This window comes from Canis lupus, chromosome 3 (assembly GCF_048164855.1).
Source record: "Canis lupus baileyi chromosome 3, mCanLup2.hap1, whole genome shotgun sequence".
In the NCBI taxonomy this organism is placed as follows: Eukaryota; Metazoa; Chordata; class Mammalia; order Carnivora; family Canidae; genus Canis; species Canis lupus.
The window spans coordinates 72,487,949-72,513,655 of record NC_132840.1 but is presented as its reverse complement, the minus strand read 5'-3'; the positions used below and the strand labels follow the sequence as shown (position 1 = coordinate 72,513,655).

Sequence of the window (25,707 nt, the reverse complement as noted above, 5' to 3'; positions counted from 1 at the left end):
CTCATTTCTAGCACACTCATTGGGAAGCTCTGCAATAGCATGGCTGCAAGTTTCTTAGCTCATTATACATATAGGAAAGCAGTCTCTAAAGTATATTGTGCCATTCATCTGTAAGCTTTTATTAATAACTAATTACTATTAAGACCCAGAGATTTGTTCTATAGAAGGACATTGTGTACTGTGGTTTTTGTGTTTTAAGAACTGTTCTGGGATCCCTGGGTGGCGCAGCGGTTTAGCGCCTGCCTTTGGCCCAGGGCCCGATCCTGGAGACCTGGGATCAAATCCCACGTCGGGCTCCCGGTGCATGGAGCCTGCTTCTTCCTCTCCCTCTGCCTGTGTCTCTGCCTCTCTCTCTATGTGTGACTTTCATAAACAAATAAATAAATAAAATTAAAAAAAAAAAAAGAACTGTTCTTAGAGAATTCAGTACAGATGCTAGACCAATTACTGGAGTTAAGGTCTGTATGTGATATGGCCCAGTAGTGAGAAGTAGAAACAGTAATGGTCTGGGGTGATATGCACCGAGATGCCCTACCACTGAGCTATACCCCCTGTACAGACAAGGCTTCCTATAGGAGATTGAACAGCTGCTGAGATTTGTTAATGATTCAGCTATTTTTCCTCATAAAATTACCCACTCTCTTTCCTGCCTATCCTAATTCTTTCTTTTTTCAAGTTCTATTTTGTTTGTGAGGTCTTTCCCTGTGTCTGCTTCTCCTCCCAGTGAAGGTCATGTCCATCCTCAGTTCTACCATCATACCTTGCTTATAGCTTTACTGGCTATATTTCCAATGTTGTGTTGTTGTCTGTTTCATGTATGCCTCTTCCCTACTAGATTGTGAGCTTCTTGAAGTTAAGGATGTATCTGATTTAATCTTTGTAGCTTGAGCTGCATCCAGCTCATTTTATCACATTCCATCATTAGGCAGGGCTTAAATGCTCTTTGGATTGAGCTGAAATTTGTCTCCCTGGGCCTTTCTCCTATCAGTCCCCATTCGAATATCTGAAACAACTCCAAAGTTAGTTTTATGTTAGCTCTTCTTATATTTGAATCATCTACTTTGTATAGTTCCATATAGTCTTTATTGCTCTGGGCAGAACATTTTTATTGTTGAAATTTTGCTTCCCTTGTTTTTCTTTTCTTTTTCTCAATAAGCTTCCTTTCCCTCTGATAGTGTATAGAATTAGAGAATTAAAAAAAAAATTTTTTTTTTTAGAATCAGAATTTTAAGAATTGAAAGGGGCTAGAATTGACCTTGTCTTGGTCCTTCATCAAACTAATATTCATTGATTATTTGCTAATTGACCAAGACAGAAATACAGAGATATTTGCGGGCAACACAATATTTTCAATATTTCACTAAGAACAGTGAAGAAGTTTAGATTTGATAAGTTAGAAAAAGTTCTTCATCTTTCGTTCTGTTTTAAAATGTATGTGCTGGGGCACCTGGGTGACTCAGTTGGTTAAGTGTCTGCCTTCGTTCAGTTCAGGTCATAATCTTTGGGTCCTAGGATGGAGCTCCGTATCGTGCTCCCTGCTCAGGGGGGAGTCTACTGCTTCCTCTCCCTCTTCCTCTCCCTCTGCTTGTTGTCTCTTTCTCTGTCAAATAAATAAAATCTTAAAGATGTATGTGCTGCTGGATATCTAAAGAATGATGAGCAAAATATATGTTTGATGCTGAAACAGGATATATACAGTACAGAAGGATCTTCAGATTTTTTTTTTTTGATCTTCAGATTTTTATAGCATTACCATTAAGAATTTGATTGTAAAGTCAACCTACCTGGGCTTTAATCTTGGATCTGCCTCATACTAGTAAATTACTTTATTTTGGGTAAATTACTTATTCTGTGTGTCTCAGTTTCCCTATTTCTGAAATAAGGTTAATAATAATGTAGGGTATTGTGAGGCTTAAATGATTTAGTACTTGAAAAGCACTAAGAATTATGCTTGGCACACAGCAGATGTTCAGTATATAGTGACTGCTGCAACCGCTACTATCGTACCACCACTTCTACTACTGTGGAGTTATGCAAGTACCTGGTGCAATGTGGGACACCCCTGTGGAATTTCTGGTCAAATATTACTAAATTATCATGTACTTGTGATATAAACATTTTATCTTAATAAGAGACCCAACATACCATTGTCTGCATCAAAGCATGATTTGCCCAGATTGTGACCACATCTTTGGAGTAATGAAGTATTTTGTCTAGGGTTTTACGTAGGAGCAGTTTAAGAAATGGCATAAAGACCCATTAGCTTTTGGAGTCTGTTCCTTTGAGACCAACTTGCTAGGAATCCATTTCCTGTCTTTTTAAAAAGAGTAAAATAATTTTCTTCATTGATATTGTGTAAACAAAGTGCTGGCAACTTGTATTGTTTTAAAATGGATTTAATTTTCTTAGTGAACTGCTTTTAATCATGCATTAGAATAAATTTTCTTCCTCCATTCTCAGGTTGCTATCAAGATCATAGACAAGACCCAGCTGGATGAAGAAAACTTAAAGAAGATTTTCCGGGAAGTTCAAATTATGAAAATGCTTTGCCACCCCCACATCATTAGGCTCTACCAGGTAGGTTCCTTAGTGATGTAGTGTATGGTGATGAAGAACCCAGAATAGTCACTTTTGTGTATAGAAGAAAAGGTGTCTCGGTGAATATCTGCAACTTTTCTTGGTTTCTGTGTTCATATGTATATCCTACTGTTTTCCCACCCTTTTATCTCTTGCTCAGTGCTCATGTTTTACCTGGCTGTTTACTAGTAAGATCTACCTTACCCACCTAGACCTTTTAAATTTGTTCTTTAAAACTTGGGCACAAAAAAAAAAAAGAAAAGAAAAACTTGGGCACCATTCTTTGTGAGGATTACACAAATGGATTACTCAGAAAATGACAAGAAGTTATTTATGTATATCTGAATCCTAAAACAGAACGGGAAAGCCAAAGGAACAGAGAATTTCTAGGGATGAAAAGCTAAAGGTGAATGTAGCATTACCTTTTTATAACATTACTTAAGTACTCATTTCTTTGATCTTGGTATGACATATGATAGCAAAGGATATTTTAAGTATTGCTTCTTGTATCAATCAGAACCTACCTCTTTTCTAGTAGGATCCTAGCTTCATTTTCTAAGGCAGCATTAATCAGTTTGATAACCATGAGATTGATTTTGTTTAATGAAAGAGATTTCCATTCTAGTGTTCTTACCTTCCCAAGAACCATGCCTATTTCATGCCATCCCCCACAACGACTTACTCCAAAAACAGTAAATCTAATGACTGGAATTTCAAGCCAGATAGGAAGAGAGGACCTTGCCTCAGCAGGCTGGTGGAAGAGATATTTTGGGAGAGGTGGGGCTTTGGGGCACTTCTCAGATTGCAGTGTGTTGGCAGCCACAAGCTCTGCCTCTGCCTAGGGCCAGCTCTGCTCACTGCTTTGTACCAGAACAGCCATCACCTAGTTGTTCAGGAAGTGGCCACCCACTCGGTTCATTTGCTGCCTGTTAGTCTGCAGTAAACGGTTGCTGGCCCAGACATGGCACCATGTGTCAGGGCGGAGGCACAATGGGCAGGCTTTCATAGTCTATTAATTTTATGGAAAAGAAAGCATGTTGTGATGTTAGTGTGTGTGGTTAAGGCTACAGCTTTAGGGCTCTTTTCTGGCATCAGCTGCTCACATAATGAAATGAATTAGATCGGCAGGAGCCGACTTGTTGAAATTTATCAGACTAAATTCTGTTGAACCACACCTACGTTGTGCCCCAGAAGCAAACCCATGAAAGCTTCCTGGTGTTGCCTGAAGACTTGTGTCTGCAAACTCGGAGGTGTCTAACCTCTGCTTCCTTCCTATCCTGATCGACTGAATAAACTTCTTGACCTCACATTTTAAAAGAAATTGTCTTTAAATAGTTGTAGGGCTTATGAGCTAACTTTGCTCAAGAGATTACCTGGTAAGTATTAGCCTTATAACTGAATTATCCAAGTTTCTCACCCAAGATTTCATTAGCCCTTAAGAATTCAAAATAGTTTCAGCCCTGACATTGAACAATGCCCTCTTTTAAGCTTTAATTTTGCTCTCTGGCAGCTAGTATTGATAATGGGGATTCCAACTTACCCAGGTGAATGGCTATCAAATTATCTTTATAAATAGTATCCAGGTAGTTTTCAGGTGATTTGTCAAAACTTCAGTCTTGTCGGTTTATAGAAGGAGCCAAATATAGGTAAGTGTTTTGAACTACTGAAAAATTTAACAATAAAAGAACATTTGCACTCAATAAAAGGCCCAGGGGTACAAAGGAGATATACAATATAACATTTACTTTTTTTCTTTTCTTTTTTTTCCCTCAACACCCACATATATATACAACACTTTTATTGTTGTTGTGTAAATCAACATACAGGAAGAGCTTGGAAGCAATGCATGTAATAGTGAGCTGATATCACCAGTATATATAGAGTTCTTAAAAATTAAAGAGAAAAATAAGGATGATACGGTTATTAGATTAGAAATGTAATGTGCACTTACATGACAATGCCAGGAAACCATTCAGAAGATCTGTTATCGTAACATGTAATGATGTTATATGGTATTAATGTGTTAAGATGCCCAAGATCAAGTAACTGGGAAATAATTTAGCAAAATAATCAACTGTGAATTATGGTGAAAGTATAAACTGTATTGCCTAATATGATAGCCACAGGCCACACGTGGCTATTAAGTATTAAAAAGTGGCTAGAGCAAATGAAGAACTGAATTTTTTAATTAATTTTCATTAATCTAAAAACTGAAGTAGTTTATAATTAAAATTTTTGTTCAATGACAATATTTTGGATATATTGGGACAAATGAAATGTTAATTTCACTTTATTTTTTTTTACTTATTAAATGTGGCTACTAGAAAAGTCAAAGTTATATATGAGGCCTACATTTTTTTCCAATTGGTCAACATTACTCTAAAATGATATAGAATAAATTAACTTATTGCCAATGTTTCCTTTGAGGGAATAAAATGGAGAGGGCTGAGAAGAGGAAAATCTTTGGTCTTTTGTTTAAATATCAGGTATTTAAAAAGTTTGTATCATGAACATATATATTCACATATTATTTTTAAAAATATGTAACAAAAAAAGGTAAGAAAGGACTGCCAACACACAACTAAATAAAAAAAGCAAAATAGGAATGAAAATGAAATACAAATGAATAATTTATATTACTTGAGGTGTTGGATATTTACATTATTATTCCCAGTTTTGAATAAATGGATAGGAGAAAGGAAAGTTGTCCTTTCCATAAAAAAAAAAACAAAAACAAAAACAAAAAACAAACCACATCCGCATGTGATTTCTGCATAGTTCCTAAATGATTCCCTTATTTTTCCCTATGCGTTTTTTGGTTTTGATTGGGTTTTGTGGGTGGGAGGGCATTTTTGAACTTCAGATGACCAGTGTTGAATGTGAACTTTCTGGTTCTTGGCAGCTTCTTTGCTTCTCAGTCTTGTGGAGCTTAAGAGATTGCAGAGGCCTCATGGAACAACAAAACGGCTGTCTCTCTCAAGTAGTAACTGCTTCCTACTTTTAAGAACACGGAGGGATATCTATTTTCCCCCTTTCTTCTTTATAGCATTTATACCTGCTCTCCCCGTCCAATGTTTTAAGTTTGCTTTAAGCAGTAACGGTTATTAATATTTCAAATGACAAAAGAGGAGTCGTTAGTTTCTCTCCTATGATATCAGCCTGTCATTTGTGTCACTGTCTGTCACTTTCCTGCCTTTGTACCAGGTTATGGAGACAGAACGGATGATTTATCTGGTGACAGAATATGCTAGTGGAGGGGAAATATTTGGTAAGTACCTCTGTTGCATTCTTTAAAGCTATTGAGCACACTGTAGCAGACCTAACATAGCCGTTCAGTGCCTTTGTCACTTGAGCAGCCGTACTTGATGCTGTCCTTCGGCGCTGTCATTTTTGATCAAGAATTTTAATTTATTTTGGTTTACCTGTTTAAGTCCCTTCGCGGTCTGGGTTTCCTCAGCAAAGGTGTTCTGTTGATTTCAATCAGGTGTTGACAGTTGAGGTTAAAGATCTCTAAAAACAAACACCCCCACCCCCCACCCCGAACATGCAACGGAGGGGCTTTGCTGTTGCCAGATTCCCCTGGGGGTCCTCACATGTGGGAGCGCGCCTGTGGTGTGTGGCCCTCTGTTGTGAGAGAAAAGAGCCACTTGGAGCAAACAGTCTCATTCTAATGCTTTCTTTAAACTTTGTTTAAATATAACATGTAGCTATATTCCTTACCATGTGTTCACAGTTTCCTTGAATTCTTATAGTTTGGGAGGTTTTATCTACGGTAACCATTTTTTTCTCTAACACTGCGCAGCATCAGAATTAGGCAGTGGAGTCTGTTACCAGGAAATCGGACTTTTTGAGGTGGTAAAAACTGGCTAAGAAAAAAATCTTTTATAACCCCAATAAATAGAGCCAAGTAGAGCTAAAGCCTAAATTTTCAAATACGCATTGATATATCTTTTTTATTTTTTATTGACTTTTCTTTTGGTGAGTAACTACAGAGAAAGGTTTCTTTTTATACTTTAGGTTTATCTAGTTTATTTTTTGGGGTTGTGTTTTGGTTTCAGTTGTGATCAGAAATTTTTTTGTGTTTTAAATATTGGTACTTACTAATTTGAGTACATTTAAAAACATGAGATCACCTTTAAAGTGAAATATTCTTACTAGTGACTAGTCAGTTGTGACTGTATGATGTATGGATTTGTGTGTGTGTGTGTGTGTGTGTGTGTTAAAATTTTCCCTGAAATCTTATAATTTGGGCCTAAGAAGCTTCAGTCTTTTTTATTTTATTTTATTTTATTATTTTATTTTTTATTTTTTTGTTTCAGTCTTTTTTAAAAGAGGTATCATCATTTCTTAATAATACTTTTAATTGACTTCATTTATGTGGTTATATACAATGGTAGTCTTGGGAGAAAAAGAGACCTTGTTATTTTAATGTTTGTAGTAATCAGAGACCCAAACCCAGTGCACATAGATCCACTTGCAGCTGGATCTTTAGGAAAACAGATTTTATTTATTTATTATTTTTTAAGATTCAAAAAAATTTTATTTCTGTATGTCTGTATTTATTTGTTTATTTTTATTTATTTATTTATTTATTTATTTATTTATTTATTTATTTATTTATTTATTTACCGAGACAGAAAGAGAGCAAGTATAAGCAGGGGAAGTGGCAGAGGGAAAGAGAGAAGCAGGTTCCCTGCTGAGTAGGGAGGCACATGCAGGACTCCATCCCAGGATCCTGGGATCCTGACTTGACCTAAAGGCAGACAGTTAACAACTGAGCCACCCAGGTGCCCCAGGAAAAGAGACTTTAAAAGTACACAAAAGAGGGATCCCTGGGTGGCGCAGTGGTTTAGCGCTTGCCTTTGGCCCAGGGCGTGATCCTGGAGACCCGGGATCGAATCCCACGTCGGGCTCCTGGTGCATGGAGCCTGCTTCTCCCTCTGCCTGTGTCTCTGCCTCTCTCTCTCTCTCTCTCTCTCTCTCTCTGTGTGACTATCATAAATAAATAAAAATTTTTAAAAAAGTACACAAAAGATAATAATCATCTGGTCAGAGATTCTTTATGAAAATGTAGCAGAAGGCATGAGGAAACAAAATAGAACTTCTCCTAGTATTATTATAAAAGATATAGATGAGGAAGAAAATGATGTATTCCCTAAAGAAATCACTGTGACTGGATAGGGATATAACTATTTCATGAGCTCTGATTTTTAAAAGGATCTGTATAAAAGTTGAAAAGATAGGCATGATCAAGAACATGAGTTTTGGAGGCAGTGAGACCTGGTTTTGAATCAGCTCCTTATTCCCTATTTGCCGTTTTAATTGGAGCAAGTTATTAAATGGTTCTGGGATTCAGTTTCTGTAAAACCAAGGTCTATAGTAGCTGCACCACACTTGTGAAGATTAAATGAGATCACACATATAGAGTCCTAGCACTTTGTTCCTTCATGCCCATGTTAAAGAACACCTGAGAGATTGACTTCTGTCATAACAGCATGAGGAGCTCTGCTGACCCAGTGAAACATGAAAATGATGAAACCCCCTCCCCCATGGTCCTAAGTTTGAACAGTAAATGAAGAGACATTTTTTTCAAAAACATCTATGAAAATATGAAAATTTGGTAAGAAATGAGAATGGCTTTTAAATTAGTACTGCTGTCTCCTTCCTCCTTGCCAGCTCAGTGAGGTGGAGATTCTTATTAGGGCTGCTGTAGCTTAGAACACAAGACCCCCACCCCCACCCCCAACCCTAACCTAGAGTACTGGCTCCTGGGAGGAACAGGACATCAGCATTCTCTTCCTGTCTACAGCTGCCTATTGCTGCAGCTAAGTCATGGGTGAGTGTAGTGCAGGAGCAGGGATTTCCTTCTGCCTAGCCCCCACTCGTGGAATTCTGGAATTCGGTTGCAGCATGCTGAGAATACTGGGGCCTAGATCACTCTTGCCTCAGATTGTAAATTGGTTGTTCCATCCCAGAAGAGGAAAACTGAGAGGACCTCAGACTGTATCCCCTCTCCTTCCACTGAGCTCTCAGCTCCTAGGATTCACTCAGAGAGAATTTTGCCATTGTCCCCCACAGGTAGCTTTAGAGCCCTGGCTCAGAGACGGGCCCAGAGGGAAAAACAGACCATTAAACAGTTCCTAATCTGTTCACAAAGGAACTGACCTCATTTGCAACAGAGACTGAAGAAGTTGAAGCCTAAAAGTATTCTAAAGAACAGTGGAGATTGTGGTAAAAGGCATTTGAGAGGAGATTCAAGATATAAGCTATACCTCAGTTTACCTAGAGAGATCCAGGGAATAAAAATCATAAAAGCCTTCCAGAGGTCAGAACAAAAATCAAACACTGATCTCAGAAACTATTCCTTCAAAGGAACCAGAGTTTTTTTTTTTTTCTTCAAGATTTTACTTTAAAAAAAAATTATTTATTCATGAGAGATACAGAGAGAGAGAGGTAGAGACACAGGCAGAGGCAGAAGCAGGCTCCATGCAGGGAGCCTGACGTGGGACTTGATCCTGGATCTCCAGGATCACACCCCAGGCCGAAGGAGGCGCTAAACCGCTGAGCCACCTGGGCTGCCCAGGGACCAGAGTTTGATTGGCTTGTTTATGGACCAGTTTATTCCCCAGGGCATTCTTGAGAGCAATAGAGCAACCAGCCAGCAATTATTGGAGTTTAACAAGTGGGTGTGGTTAAGAAAAGAATAGAGCCCTCCTCAACCATAGTGATCCAGTGATCTGAGGGTAACTGTGGATATACCAAATCTGTGCTTTCCTGAGGAACAACATCAGAAGCTGAACACTGTGGATGGGAGAATAAACTTCACTGAAACAGTCCATTAGTCACTATACCAATAAGTGAAAAACAGTAACATGTTCTAGAAGAGGAGAGGTATATCAGTACTCAGAGGTCCTATGATACAGCACCTCTAGATATATGTAAATTCCAACAATATGTAGTTTCCAACAATAAGAAAATATGAGACATGCAAAGAAACAGGAAAGTATGAGCCATGCAGTGGAAGAAAAGCAGGCCAAGAGACTGTCAGAGACACCACATGTCAGATTTATCAAAAAAAGATTTAAAGTAGCCATTATAGACATGTTCACAGAAATAAAGGAACTCGCAATTAAAGTAGCAAAGGAAGATATGATGACAATAACACATCAAATTAGGGTATTAATAAAGAAATAGAAATCATTAAAAAAATGAACCAAATGGAAATTACAGAATTGGAAAGTAAAATAACAAATAAAAAATTCATTAGAAAAAAAAATAAAAAATTCATTAGAGAGGCTTAACTATAGATTTGAACTGGCAGAAGAAGAAGCATATGTGTAGATAGATTGATGGAGATTATGTAACTTGAAGAAGAAAGAAAACTAGGAACAATGAACAGAGCCTCAGAGAAATGTGGGACACTATCAAATGCAACAATATATGCCTAGTGGGAGTACCAGAAGATGAAAGAGAAAGGAAAAGAAAAAATATGCAAGGAAATAATGACCAGAAGCTTCACAAATTATTGGAAAACCATAATTTACGTAGGCAGAAAGCTAAACAAAATCCAAATAGGATTGCACACAAGAGATCCTCAAACAGATACATAGTGAAAGAATAGTGAAAGTCAAAGACAAGGAAAAAATATTGAAAGCAGCAAGAGAAAGATGATATGTCATTTAAAGGGAACCCCATTAGGTTCACATTGGACTTTTCAGCACAAACAGTGGAGGCCAGAGGTAATAAGATGACATTTTGAAAGTGTTCAGAGACAAAATCCTATTTACCAAAATCTTACATCCAGTAAAGCTGTCTTTCAAAAATGAAGGGAAAATAAAGCTTTTTCCAAATAATAAAAAAATGAGAGAATTCGGTGATCATCCAAAACCAAGAGACCCACCTTACAAGAAATAAATAAAGGAAGTTCTTGGGGGTGAAAGCAGGTAACCCCAGGTGGTAATTTGAGCCCATATAAAAAAAGAAAGAGCACCTATAAAGGTAATTATGTAATTGGGAAAGACAGAAGGGATCCATACTTTTTTCCCTTTCTTCTCTTAGCATATTTAAGAAGCAGCTGTATGAAATAATATATACATATATATATAATGCATTCCCTATAATGTAATATATGTGTAATATATTTGGCAATAACAGCACAAAGGAGGTGTGTGATAAAAGCTTTGTTGGGCTAAGGAAATCACTAAAGGTGGTAAAGAAATAATTATAACAATGTATTGTTGGATTTGTAACATTAATTGATGTGATTTATTAAAAATGACTACAAAGGGGAGTAAAAGGAATAGAGCTATAAAAGAGTAATAGTTCCATATAATCACTAGAAAATTAAGCTAGTATAAGTTAGAAGCCCATTTGGATAAGATAAAATATATACAGTAAAGCCTAGAGCATTCACTAAAAAATTTTCTTTTAAATTATACTGTAGGTATGCCTAGGTGACTCAGTTGGTTTAGTGTCCGACTCTTGATTGTAGCTCAGGTCATGATCTCAGGGTCATGAGATCGAGCCCCACTTTGGGCTCTACACTGGTCATGGAGCCTGCTTGGGATTTTTCTTTCTCCTTCTCCATCTGCCCCTCCCCTGACCCTTCCTGGGAAGAAAAAAAAAAAAGAACTGTAGCAATGACCAAGTAGAACTTATCTCAGGAATGCAAGGTTGGTTGACCATATAAAATTCCATTTATGTAATACATCATATCAATGCAAGAAAAAAATGACACAATCATATCAGATGCAGAAAAAGCACTGGACAGTCCAACATCTTTTAATAATAAAACACTCAACAAACTAGAAATAGAAGGGAACTTTCTTAATCGGATAAAGGATCTCTGAAAAACCCATACCTAACATTATACTTAAAGATGAACAACTAGATGTTTTTCCCTTCCAATCAGGAATAAGACAAAGATTTCATCTCTTTCTATTTCTAATTAAACATTGTACTGGAGGTTCTAGTCATAGCAGTTAGGCAAAGAAAGACTTATATAAAAGACATCTAGATTGGAAAGGAAAAAGTAAAACTTTACTCACAGATGACATATATAATCTTGCATATAGAAGATCCTAAAGAAAAAAAAAAGATCCTTAAAAAATCCACTAAAAGACTATAAGAACTGTATAAGAGTTCAGCAAGGTTGCAGGATACAAGAGCAATATATGCAAATAAGTTGTATTTCTGTATCCTTACAATGAACAATCCGAAAATGAAAGAAATACAGCAGTCCAGTTTACAATAGCATCAATAAGAATAACATACTTAGGAATAAATTTAACAGAAGAAATGCAAATTTTATGGTCTGAAAAGTACAAAACAGTGTTGAAAGAAATTTAAGATCTAAATGACTGGATGTCCCATGTTCATGGATTGTAAGAGTTAACATTGTTAAGATGGCAGTACTGCTCACTACTCAAACTAATGTGTAGATTCAGTATGATCCCCATCAGAATCTGAGCTGACATTTTTGTAGAAATTGACAAGTGGATTATAAAACTTGTGCGGAATTATAAGGGACTCAAAATAGCCAAAACAGTCTTGAAAAAAACAAAGTAGGTTAGAGCGATGCAGCCACAAGTCAAGGAAAACTGATAGCCACCAGAAACTAGAAGAGGTGTAGAAAAGATCCTCCCCTTAAGCCACTAGATAGAGTGAAGCCCTGGTGATACCTTAGTTTTGGATTTACTGCTTCCAGAACAAATGATAGTTTGTGGGTGAACAAATGATAGTTATTTTATGTCACCTACCTTGTGGTATGTTGTTTCAGTACCCTGGGAAACTAATACTGAAGAAGACAGGATTTTGGCATAATTTCAGAATATCTCCCCATAAAATACTAAACATTTACAAAGGAGAAAATTATCAGGCGGAGGTGCTGATATTAACATCATGTGTGATGAAAGCTTTAAAGAGGTAATGCAAGAACTGCCTCTTTGGATTCTTGCTGAAATTAACTAGGAGGAACAAGGTACTGCAGAAATGCTGTAGTCTGTTTGAAAGATTTTAAGATGAGAGAAAGCATGGCATATTTCATATTCCTTGAGTTGTTTAGTATGGTTTAAATATAGGCTGTATGTGAGAAAATGCCCGGAAATGAGGCTGGTAAGATAGGAAAGGCTCAATAAATAATAGAGGCTTTGAATGACGTTTCTGACTTGACCAATCCCCTATCACACCCTCTCATTGCACTGTATTCTTTCTTAGTGGTCCTTATATCTATTGTGGTTTTACATTTATTTTTGTAATTATTTAATGGTGTCTGTTTCCTTCTCCACCAGACACCAAACTCCACAAGTTCAGAGCCATGTCTGCTCACCATTGTATCTATCTACACATCTCTTCTTGCTCTCCAGTTCATACTGTTGGACTCAAGATACTTATTGAGGAAAGTGATCAGTAACTGTTCATTGAATGAAAGAGTGAGTGAATGAACGAACCAGAAGTGCAAAACAATTGAACCTTATCTTGAATTATTGCCATGTGAGGAAGAATTGGGATGGAACATACCAATGCCAGTTAGGAAGCTGTACAGTAATATCTGAGGATGATGAGTTATTGAGAAAAGATAGTGACTTCATCTCTTTCATTTTAATCTTGCAATATAATATTTTTTATCATCATTTTACAAAGAAACTGAGATTCAAGGAGGCTAAATAATTTGCTTAAGGTATAACTGAGATTTAACCCAAGTACTATCTGACTCCAGAGTACATGGTTTTCCCCACTCACCAGGTTGAAGAAGCCAATATAAAAAGACTTCACTTGAGTATTTCAAGGAGGGTCTTTTATTACAAATATAAATCAAATTTCTGTTTTGAAAATTTAGGTCATGGACATAGCAATATAAGTATTTTTTTTACCCCCCTGTTATTGAAGACCCATTTAAAGAGAGGGTGAGACATTTTTTTAGAGAGTATTACTGAGATTTAGGCACAGAGAGTCGCTTATTTACAGACCTAGTGTTTGTCAAATAGCAGCCTCTCCTCTACTTACAAAATAACAATTTCATCTTCTCTTTTTAAGGTTTTTGTTTTATTGTTGTCTATGTAAAAGAGGTGGTCAGTATTTTTAAATTTTAGATTAATTAAGCCTATCAGGAGTTTAGTAGTAGTAAGCCTTTGGAAAATCATAGTGTTAAAGGAGAAAATGAATAGGAGGGTTTTAAGATGATTTTCTGATTTCTGATTCTGTTATTAGTGTGAATGGTAGTGTCATTTACTAAGATGGAGAATATAAGAGTGAAAAATAGACGGAGTGAATTGAAGCATCAATTATGTAAAAGTTGCACACTAAGTCATTGGATATAGTAGTCTGGAGATCAGGGATAAGATGAAGCCTAGAACATTGTTTCACCAGCAGATTGATGGTAATTGGTCATTGTTGTGGGATCATGCAGAAAAGATTAAGGATAAGACCCTTCGTATCATTAGTATTTATGTTGAAAGTAAGGCCATGAAGTACCTGAAAAAATTGCTGTTGGTGAAATAAGATTGTGGTATTTTAAAAGCCAAGAAAAATAGGAATTTCAAAAAGGAGCATTACTGAATGATGTAGAAAGGTAAAATATGGTAAGGACTGAGAGTTAGCCTCTGGCTTTGTGAAAGATGTTCTCAGTACTCTTAAAGAGAGCTGTTTCACCAGTGTAATCAGAAAAGAAATTAGAACTTAATGGGATGAGGTGTGAGTGCAATAGTGAAGAAGGGGAAACTGAGAGTTTATGAGAATGTTTTCTAAAGTTGATCACAGAACATATTAATGACACCATTTAAATTGTGCACTCTAGTTTATTCAAATATATTTATGTAAACAAATGTTATATAATACAATAACTACATTCTAAAATTCATACAGGCCAGGAATTGAAAATGAGGAGATAGTTAGGAGTAACAGGACCTCTGGCAATGACACAGTGGAGGCGTTAGAAAATATTCTATCCAGAGAACTAACACAAAAGTGGCAGGATTATAAAACATAACCATTAGGGCTCTGAAAATGAATCAGTGGCAAACATTAAATTGAGAAGCTTTAATTCATGAAAATCTTTTGAATTCGCGTGAAGAATAATGGGAGTCTTTGGCCTTATTGCCTGAACCCATATATCCTTTCCTTTCCCTCCCCAAGGGAAAGCATAATGTAATCAAAGCTGGGCTAGTCTTAAAACCAGCAGCTTTGTTGCCAGAGGCAGCTGGTATGATTTGGAAAAGAAGACCAAAATAAAACAAAAACAAAAAACCCAAAAAACTCTCATGTCCGGTTGTGTTGTCAGTAAAAATAGCAGGTAGGAAACAAATGTGGAAGGCTCAGAGTCTTGCTAGCTAGATGTTGTGATCTTGCTAGGGGCAAGCCACACAGTAGTTAACTGGCCAGAAATTTAGTAGGGAGACCTTGTTAATGAGAGAACCACAAGAGGGTAAGATAAGTTATTAATTCATGACTGGCTTACTGGGGAACTGGCATCTGATCGAAAGTTCTGAGAAAGCACAGCAAAGAGTAAAAGCTGAGGCCGACTTTGAAGCTTTCAGAACTTTGAATGCCTTCCTGAACTCACCAACAGATTTGTCAGCAGGGGGTGAAAAGTCTACTGACCTGATCACTAATCAGTGTAGACATAGGGATGACCTTAAGGAGCCACACTAAAGAATAAAAATAAGATTAAAAAAAAAATTAGCAGAAAAACCAATGACTGCATTCCACAGGGAGAAATTATCTTAAATTATTTCCAAGAGGATTGCTAAAAAACGAAAACAGCAACAACAGTCCTCAAGGGGAAAAATCATAATCCAGAATTGGTTAAACATATTATCTATAATATGTAGTTTTATTAAAACAAAACAAAACTATTGTAGATATTGAAGAAAAAAACCTAGGAAAATGTGATCCATACTCAGGAATAAAAAAAACCAATAGCTTCTGAGTAGGCCTAGATGTTATGTTTAGCAAAAACTTCATGGCAATTATTATAAATTTGTTCAGACAATTAAACCGTGTCTAAATGGAAAATATGACAGTGACTCAACAAATAGAGAATCTCAGTAAGGAAATAGAAATGATAAAAAAGAAATTCTAGAGTTGAGTGGTACAGTAACTGAAATGAAGAATTCACTAGATGTGATCAATAGCAGATTTGGAAGTTTTAGAAGAGAGAACCAGCAAACTTGAAATATTAATAGAGGGATGCCTGGGTGGCTCAGCAGTTTGGTGCCAGCCTTCGGCCCTGGGATCCCAGGATTGAGTCCCCGCATTGCGCTCCCTGCAGGGAGCCTACTTCTCCCTCTGCCTGTTGTGTCTCTGCCTCTCTCTCTATGTGTGTCTCTCATAGGTAAATAAATAAAATGTTAAAAAAAAAAAAAAGAGATCCACATCTAGACACATATTATCAATTTACTGAAAGACAAAGAATCTTGAAAGCAGCAAGAGAAAAATGACTCCTCATATACAGGATAGCAACAGTATGATTTATAGCTGAGTTCTCATGAGAAAAAATGGAGGCCAAAAGCAGTGCACTGACATATTTAAAATACTGAAATAGAAAAACAAAACAAAACCCTATGAACCATAAATTCTGTATCTAACAAAGCTGTCCTTCAAAATGAAGGCAAAAGAAAAATACATTCTCAATAACCAAAGACAAAGAATTTCTTATAAGCACACCTGCTATACAACAAATTTAAGGAAGTGTTCAAGCTGAAAGGAAATGACACCAAATGGTGACTTATATCCACAGGATGAAATAAAATCAGAAAAGATGAATATGTAGGAAATAAAAGACCATATAAATATACTTTTTCCTCTTTTCTCCTCTTAGGTTCTTTTTTTTTTTTTTCTTTCTCCTTTTAGTTCTTTAAAAGACAAAAAAGGGCTTCATGAAGTATTTATAACACTTTATTTCTACATTTCACATATATATTGATATAATACAAGTACCTAAAGGAAGGTTGAGGAAATAGAGTCATATTGGAATAAAGTTGCTATAGTTTACCAGAATCAAGTCAGAGTTAGCTGAAAGTAGATTGTGAGAAATTAAGATGCACGTTATAATCCCCAGAGCAACCACTAAGATAAAATCAGCATCCTTTGGAGGCCAGAGGTATAAATGACTCTTGAGAAACTTGGCTATGATGGGAAGCAAAGAGAGAGGGTCAGTAACTAAAAGGGTCATTGGCTGAATGTATGTTGTCTTTTTTTTTTTTTTTTAAGATTTATTTACTTTTTGAGAGAGAGCGAGCGAGTGAGTAGGGTGGGGTGCAGAGGGAGAAGGAGAGAGAGGATCTCCTCGTTGAGCATGGAGCCTGACAAGGAACTCAATCTCATGACCCCAAAATCATGACCGGAGCCGAAATCAAGAGTTGGACACTTAACTGACTGAACCCCTGGTTGTCTTTTTATTATATATTTGACTTTAAGTCTCTCATTTATTTTGAGGGAAAAGAACCTGGAGAACCAGAGGAAATATAGATACAAGGGAGGAAGGGAGATTTACTGGGGCATTCCTCGGGGAGGAGTTGAAGGCTATTGAGTTTGTAGAAGTATTTGTGTGAGATTGATGTTCGGGGGATTAAAGTTTAGAGTCTGACTATCTACTACTAGTGTTTGAAAAGTAGGAAAACAGTTTGTGTGCAGAGGTGAGATCATGGAATAGCAGCTAAACAAAATGAAAGAAGTAAGTAAAGGGACAAGTTGAAGGACTGATTGGCAGCATTGATAGGTTAGCAATTGTTGGAGATCTTAACTTTATTGGGACTCCACTCATGGCCTTTTTTATGGGTTGTTTAGTTAGCAGTACTTTACAGGTTAGGTATAGGACTAAAGAACATGGTTGGTTTGATCCAGAGTTTTGCAAGGTTGCTTGAGGTGATGCATCATGGTGCTTGGAAGTTTCTGCTCTAGGTGTAAAGCTGAGAACTTTATCTTAAAGTTGGCAGCTGATGACACAAAAGTGTCTGGAACAGTAGTTGGCTGCTTGGTTCCGAACTCAGTTTCAGATTTGCTGAAAGAATTATAGTGCTCTTATTCTTTGCAGGATTCATACTATATCTGGAATTATTTTATCTTCTGTTTTGAGTACTGTATTGTACGAAGGATAGAAATGTGATAAAGATGGTGAGCAGTATTTGCAATTGTTGGACAAGGAGTGGGTTAGAGAAGTCTATGGAGGGAGTAATGGTTGAGCAGAGTTTGCAAGTATGAGAAGTTTGATGAGTGGAAATCAGTTTTCCAGAGGGATAGCACAGTAAAGACTTTAAGGTGTGAAAGGATATTTAGGTAACTAGAACTAGTTTTTTAAAAGATTAAATGATGTGCCAGTGGTTTTTTAAATTATTCTAAAAGTTCTGTAGATTCTTTGGAAGTATCTAGGATGCCTTCTCTGAGAAAGTAGATATGTGAGGCCAGGCTTAGCAGTCATGCTTTTCTCACAAATACATTCAACCACTCCCCATTTTTTCCCTCCTGTTCAACAAGAGCATGGCATCTCTGCTTTCATACCTAAAATACTTACTGGATTTCCACATAAGATTTCATTGAAATAAATGATTATGTGACCACTATAGTTTCATCCACTGTTAGTTTTTTTTTTAATTTTTTATGTATTTATGATAGTCACACACAGAGAGAGAGAGGGTGGGGGCAGAGACACAGGCAGAGGGAGAAGCAGGCTCCTTGCACCGGGAGCCCAACGTGGGATTCGATCCCGGGTCTCCAGGATCGCGCCCTGGGCCAAAGGCAGGCACCAAACTGCTGCGCCACCCAGGGATCCCTCATCCACTGTTAGATGATAGTGAGCCATAGAAGGACTCTAAGCAAGGGTCATGACAGTCTAAGTTATGTTTTAGAAAGGGTACATTTGGTGCCAAAATAAGGGTGTATTTGAAGGCGATGAGACTGGAGCCTGGGAGAGCACTTAGGAGGCTATCAGCAATAAAACAGGACAGCTGGGGAATTTCTGATAAGTAGCAGCAATGGGTACAAAGAAGATGGATTAGAAGTGTACTGAAACAGAGCAGCTTGGATAGAGTTAGACTGCTGTGATTGAAATCCTCGTTCTTACAGCCTTTGTGATCTTGGGCAAGTTTTTTAAAGTTTTTTAACCTCACCATCTTAGTGTCCTCATCTTTAAAATGAAGATAATAATAATAATGATGACAGTGATGATGATGATACCACTATCTCAAAGGTTATTGTAATGATCCTGTGTTTTTAAAGTACTTAGTCTGTGCAAAGACTTGTACAGCATGTTCATAGCATTATTTATAATAGCTAGAAAGTTGAAGTATGTTAAATTTCCATCAACAGATGAATGGATAAATAAAATGTGGTGTATCCATACAGTGGTATACTAGATTGTGGTAAAAAGGATGAAGTGCTGATATAAGCTACAGCATGGATAAACCTAGGAGACACTGTTATGTGAAAGAAGCCAGACACCAAAGACCATGTATTGTGTGATTCCATTTGTATGAAATGTCCAGAAAAGGCAAATCTGTAGACAGAAAGTAGATTCGTAGTTACCAGGGGCTGGGGGTGGGGAAAACTTGGACTAATTGCTTATTGGTAGAATATGTCTATTTGGGGTGATGGAAATATTCTAGGATTAGATAGTAATGGCAGTAGCCCAACATAGTGAATATATTGAGACCACCAAAGTGTACACTTTAAAATAGTTAATTTTATGTCATATTAATTACATTTCAATTTCTAGAAAGTTTTTTTAAAAATGCTTAGAATATTAGCTGGTATATTGTAAGCTTCCACTGGTAACAATTATTAGTTAGCAATTGTAATGTTATAGGTTCCTCTCCTTGGACGCATCCAACTGAATATGCAGAGGTCACCTGGTCTCCTTCACATCACTCTGTGCAAATTAGGATTTGGGAGACTGAAGCAAATATGTTGATGCTCATGCTGCTTGCTGTGCCCTAAATACCAAAGTCCTCTGACCTAGGGAGTTGGGAGGGGGGGTCTCATGTCTTCTACCAGCATTCATGCCTCTATGGTACATTAAATTGTTAAATTCTGGTAAAGCCTCACATCATCTCATTACTTGACAAAGAGCAAGGGGGGAGTTTTGTTTTGTAGTGTTTATAAATGAGACTCGATAGTAGTGTGAGGTTAAGGATACAGGAATGAACAAGATGAGTTTGACTGTAATTGATATGGGAAAGATAACCTGTATGACCAGGTCTGTGAATAATAGGAGGCACCAGAGCTGTGAACATAGTTACCAGGAACTGGTTGCCCAGAGAGGATAGAAGAAGGTAGAACATGTATGTGGCTGTAGGTGGGTTTTTAGGTAGAAGAATGTGAAGTGAAAGTACATCATCTTTTGTCTAATTTTCTGCTGGAAGTCGGAGGCCAGTCCAGCACCTGAGGGCTAAGGGTGAAAGGATAGGAGCCTGGATACATGTAGAGGAGGTGGAACTAGCTACCTGGGGAGTGAAAGAGGGAGAGATCAAGGACAACTAAGAGTTGCCTAGCAGTAGGAAACCACGAACTCGTTCCATTATACAGGATCGAATGCTTTCTTTCCCCAGCAGTACTCGACAGACTGTGAGCCAACAGGGGTAAGAAAAAGTTGGATCTGTCAGTGTTGGGGGTTCATAGGACATGTGTTGAAGAAGAGACCATTGGCAAAGGAATCGAGGCCACTGACTTTAAAGAAATTAATGTCTGGGTCACTGGACATGGGCTAAAAAGGGGGATGAAGGCAAGTGAGATCAGGATGAATGATCTTAGATCATAGGAACTGAAAAGGCGTGAGGCTTAGATGAAATTGGGAAGGATGTGTGTTGGGCCTACGAGGATCAGAGGGACAGAAGTCTGAAATTGTGCTGCTTGGTACTGTAACCACTGACCACATGTTGCTATTGTGTATTTGAAACATAGTACTACTAAGGAACTGAATTTTAAATTCGATTTAATTTCCATGTAAATTTAAAAATTAAGGCAGTGTGCAAGAATTTTAGGTCAGGTGAGAGAATTAGCTAATTGCAAAGGTAGGGCACAGTCTCCAGGACATCCCGTTACTTCTGACACCATCTACAATTTTGGAGATTTCCCCAGACCACTCTCACCTCTGATAATTCACTATAAAGACTCACAGAATTCACTGAAAGCGATTATACTCATAGTTGCAGTTTATTACAGGGAAAGGATACAGATTAAAATCCGCTAAGGGAAGAAACATAGAGTCCATAAGATGTACCAAACACAGAGCTTTTATTTTCTTCTCCATGTGGAATCAGGCTGTGTACTGCCCTGGTACTAACATGTGACAGTCTGCACTGAGTATTGCCCATAGGAAGCTCAGCTGAGCCTCTGTGTTCAGAGCCTCATAGGCATGATCGGTTGATGGCCTGTACACTTCATTTCTGTCTCCAGGTTATCTGGGATTGCATGTCCCCAAACTCCCACCGTAAGTCACATTGTTGGTCTTTCTATCCTAAGACTAGATGAGTATGACCAGTTGCCTACTAAATCATTGTTATACTGTCTGGCATGAACCGAGCCCCTCAGGCAGAGACATTCCCAATCTCTTGCATAACATTCTAAGGGCTCAGTGATTACATCTCAGAAGCCAAGGGAAAAGGCCAGATCTTCACTTTGGGCAAGGCCAAATTCTTTGTCATATACCATGTAAGATACCTTTTCATTAAACACAACTCTTATTTTGCCAAAATTACATTTCATCTAGACTATAGACAACTTAATGCCTAAAATGTAATAGGCTGTAAAGTACACATTGGAATTTGAGTAACATCTCATTGCTAATACTTGTGTTAATTACATAATGTAATGATTGGATTGGGATTGATGTATTGGGTTAAAAAATAAATTATAAATATTAAATTCAAAATGAAGTCACATTTTGATTTTTAACGTAGCTACCAGAAAATCTCAAATTATTTAAGTGGCTCACATTTTATTTCTATTCAACATCGCTGATCTAGAAGGTTATGTTAAGAAAGAAGAGTGTATACTATTGAAGTTTAAAATTTCAAAGGTTGAAAAATATTAAGCAAAGGCAAGTTTAAGATGTGGCCACAGGAATAGCTGCTGAACTTTGATGGAGTTATAGGTCACTGGAAGATAAAGAAGGTTCAAGGAATTATGAGGCTAACTTACCTAATAGATTATCCTCATGATTCTTGACATTTCCTAAGTGAGTCGAATCTGGATAGAGAGGTAGACTGTGACGTAGGTGTCAGTGTCTGATAAATGTGAAGGCAAGAGAAGCAGAAAGGGATTTACTGGTATCCTAGCACATACTTTGGTGGTGTGGAGCTAGTGGGGACTTAGAAAACCTTGCATTACTTCCTGATTCCTCATGGGATATTGTCCTTTTTTTCCTTCGTGAAGCTGATAAAGGAATTGTTAGCCTCAGAGGAATTGATTGGAAGTTGTGTGAGAACGCAAGATACAAAAGCCCTATGCTCTTCTTTTCTCTTAGTTGCTACTCTGCTTTTATGACCTTTCTCAAATGTTATGCTTTCTGTGAACTCTGCCCTGATTTTGCTAACAAGTTAATTGCCTTTTTCTTCTTCCTTTGAACGTAACTCTACTATAAAACTATTTGTAGTAAGTTTTTTCTTTCCCTACCCTACCCTCTTGCACTTTTTTTTGGGGGGGGGGGGTGATGTGTATGTTTCTGTGTCTGTCATTTAATGATCCTAGACTAAATAATTAGACAATAGTCTCTTGACTTACCACCTTTCTTGTGGTGGTTGTTTTGCCAGATTCTCCTCTTCTTCCTGAGATCTACATTTTGGAATACTCCTTGGCTCAGTCCTTGGACCTCTTCTCTTCTATACCCACCCAATCCCTTGTTGACCCATTACACTTTTGACTCCTGCATTTTGAATCTCCAGCCTGACATGTTCTCTGAAGTCTAGATTTATATATCCACATGTCTACTTGACATTTCCACTTGGATGTCTAACAGACCTCTCAGTCTTAATATGCAAACTAATATCCATTTACTTACTTTCTTTTCTCACCAGTCTTCCCCATCTCAATATTGGCACTTCTGTTCATCCAGTTGCTCACATCAAAAACCTCTGTAAGCTCACACTTAATTTTTCCTTGCTCATGTCTCATGCCAAAGCTATCAGTAAATCTTGGTGATTCTACCTTCAGAGTATGCTGAATTCATCCACCATCTCTACCAGTACCAACCTGGTCTAGGTCGCAGTCATCTGCTAGGACTACTGTAGTAGCCTTTGACCAGTGTCCAAGTCTCCCCTGATTCCACTATTGCAATGAGAGTGATTCTTTAAAAATGAAAGTGAAATCTTACTACTCAGCTACTTCTATTGTCTTTCCCATCTATTTGGAACATAGTCCTTTTTGTGGTCAGTGAAACTCTATATAATCTGACACTAGCTGCCTCTCTGACCTCAGCTTCCAGGACTCTTCCCCATTGGCATTTATTTTTTGTTCCCTAAACTCTCCAGTACATTCTCACTTTAAGGCCTTCATATATTCCATTCCTTCTTCCTGAAATACTCTTTTCCTAGACACCTACATAGCATTTCCATTTCTTTCAGATGTCTTATCAAATGTTACCTTATTAGAGAGGTCTCTGCTAGCCATGCTATCTAAAAATCTCACTTTTTCTACTGGCCCACTACTCTCTATCTCCTTCCTTGCTTTATTTTTCTTCTTTGTTCTTATCAACAATTAACATATACGGGAGTAAAGACTTTTTACATTTTGAGCCTTGCTAAATCCCTAGTACTTAAAATAGTGTCTGCAGAGGATACCTGCTCAATGAGTATTTATTGATCAGCTGGATGAAAGACTAAGTGAATGAAAGAATGTCACTAGATTGCAGATTATAGCATTTGAATTGTATGCATCTGTGTCTTCATTGCTTCCTGCAGTGTCTAAAATATAGTAAGCACTCAGTAAAATGATTTCATTGTGTTGTGATGAAATATAAGCAAGTCAAATGGAATTTTTATGTTATTCCATAACACATTTTAGTTAATGAGTTTTTGATGTGGGGGAAAACACCTTTTTGTTTTCTGGATGACTGCAGAGAAAGATATTGAAGATTATGAATTCTAAGCAATTTAATAGGCTCCAGTAAATGATTATTGAATGAACATTTATTACTCATCCATTTGATTTGTTGAAATGATTATTGCATACTATTCAGAACTGTATTAAGAAGGGGCAGCCGTGATAGTGTGGGTCTGTTTAATTTCACAAACAGAATGGAGAAACTGGTTAGTTTGGCAAACCACTAAACTCATAATTTAAAACTTCCACAGTATAATTTTTTTAGAGATATATATCCCCAAACTTCCTATCTGAGACCATGAAGTCATAAATCCAGCAATTTATCAAGAAAAATTTCCTGAATACCAGGCAGAGCTCATGGGCATTTATAATAAATTATTAATAGCAGTTTTTTGAAGTGCATATGATTTATTATGGGCCTTCTCCGTGCCTTAAAAATAACGTTTCCTAATGGTTGCCAACATGTATGGAACCTCGAGCTTCTCAACAAGCCTCCAGGACACTCAGAGACTGACCAGTCAGGCAGAGAATGGGAAAGACTGACTTGTGTAACCATGCTTGCCAGATGTTACTGGTTTCATATATGTTACCCTGGAACCTTCTGTTTGTTTGAGAATACTCTCCCATTTGTTTATTTGAGCACACTGCTATATGCTGGGTTTGTGTTTTGGTTATAACATGTTTTTCCTATTTAATCCTTATGGCCTTCTGTATATCTTTACAACAAAAATACTGCTTGCCCACCACATTATTTACTCCCTTTGGCTATAAAAGCAGTTTTCTAAGTCTCTTCCCCAATTAATTTCCCATTCATTATTCTTCATTTTTGTGGTTTTATTTTCTTAATATCAGCCATGGCTTTAGAATTTATGTTTGCAACCTGCCCCAGATGTATGAGATGTATGACCTTACTTTACTGCTAAACACCCCTTCATATTTGTGTGATCACCCTGCCAGTTCTACCATTACATAAAATTAAATGCCCCAGAGAATTAGCAAAAATTTTTTTGCTGCATTTGATATATACAAATCCCAAAGGAATATGTTTGCCTGGTTCCTGTATTAATATTTTTCCAGAGGGTTTTCTGAACTGTTTTTTTTTTTTTTCCTGACCTTCTTTGGAAAATTCAGTTTCTCTGACAAAAAATAGAAAAAATAAGAATATTTTAATCATCACATTTACAAATTGACTTTATATAAGGAGACCTTTATGACATACTTGGAATTAGTGTACTATATTTCAGTGTGCTTTCTTATCTTTTCTTTTTTTTTAAACAAGTGTGCTTAGGATGCCTTTTTTTTTTTTTTTAAGATTTTATTTATTTATGAGAGACACAGAGAGAGAGAGTCAGAGACAAAGGCAGATGGAGAAGCAGCTCCACACAGGGATCCTGACGTGGGACTCGATCCCAGGTCTCCAGGATCAGGCCCTGGGCTGAAGGCGGTGCTAAACCACTGAGCCACCCGGGCTCCCCTCAGTGTGCTTTCAAACTTTGATGTCTCAAAGATATTTGGGACTGGGCTGGTGTGTGTGTATGTGTGTATGAGAGAGAGATTGAGATACATTGATCCCAGTTCTATTATATTTTATTTTTTAGAGCGAGAGCGGGAGAGAGTATATGTGCACTTCCAGGGGGTTAGGGATAGCGATGAAGTGAGAGAGAATCTCAAGCAGGCTCCACACCCCTCGTGGAGCCTTACATGGGGCTCAATCTCATTTACCCATTTTCGAGCCCTTGTCAGCCTCATTCTACATTTTGTCTCTATGAATTTGACTATTCTAGGTACCTCAAACAAGTAGAATCAGATAGTATTTGTCCCTCTGTGATTGGCTTGTTGCATTTTGCATAAAGTCCTTAAGGTTCATCCATGTTGTTGTATGTGTCAGAATTTCCTTCCTCTTTAAGGCTGAGTAATATCCTATTATGTGTATATATCACTTTTTGTTTATCCATTTATCCAGAGGTGGATACATAGGCTGTTTCCGCCTTTTGGCTATTGGGCATAATGCTGTTATAAACATAGGTGTACAAATGATAGATTCCATTTTAAAAAGCTTTTAAAGCTTTTTAATATAAGCATTTTCAAATATATGTGAGA

General features: G+C 37.3%; 1 protein-coding gene across 11 annotated transcripts in view; it reads left to right on the top strand.

Annotated features, from left to right (window-relative positions):
* SIK3 (SIK family kinase 3) overlaps nt 1–25,707 on the top strand; it is a 241,726-nt gene that overhangs the window by 126,796 nt on the left and 89,223 nt on the right. For all 11 annotated transcript variants that reach the window (XM_072822143.1, XM_072822140.1, XM_072822149.1 and 8 more), the window contains exons 2-3: nt 2,461–2,577; nt 5,782–5,845. In XM_072822143.1, the coding sequence (XP_072678244.1) occupies nt 2,461–2,577; nt 5,782–5,845 (181 nt within the window). The remainder of the gene's footprint in view (nt 1–2,460; nt 2,578–5,781; nt 5,846–25,707) is intronic.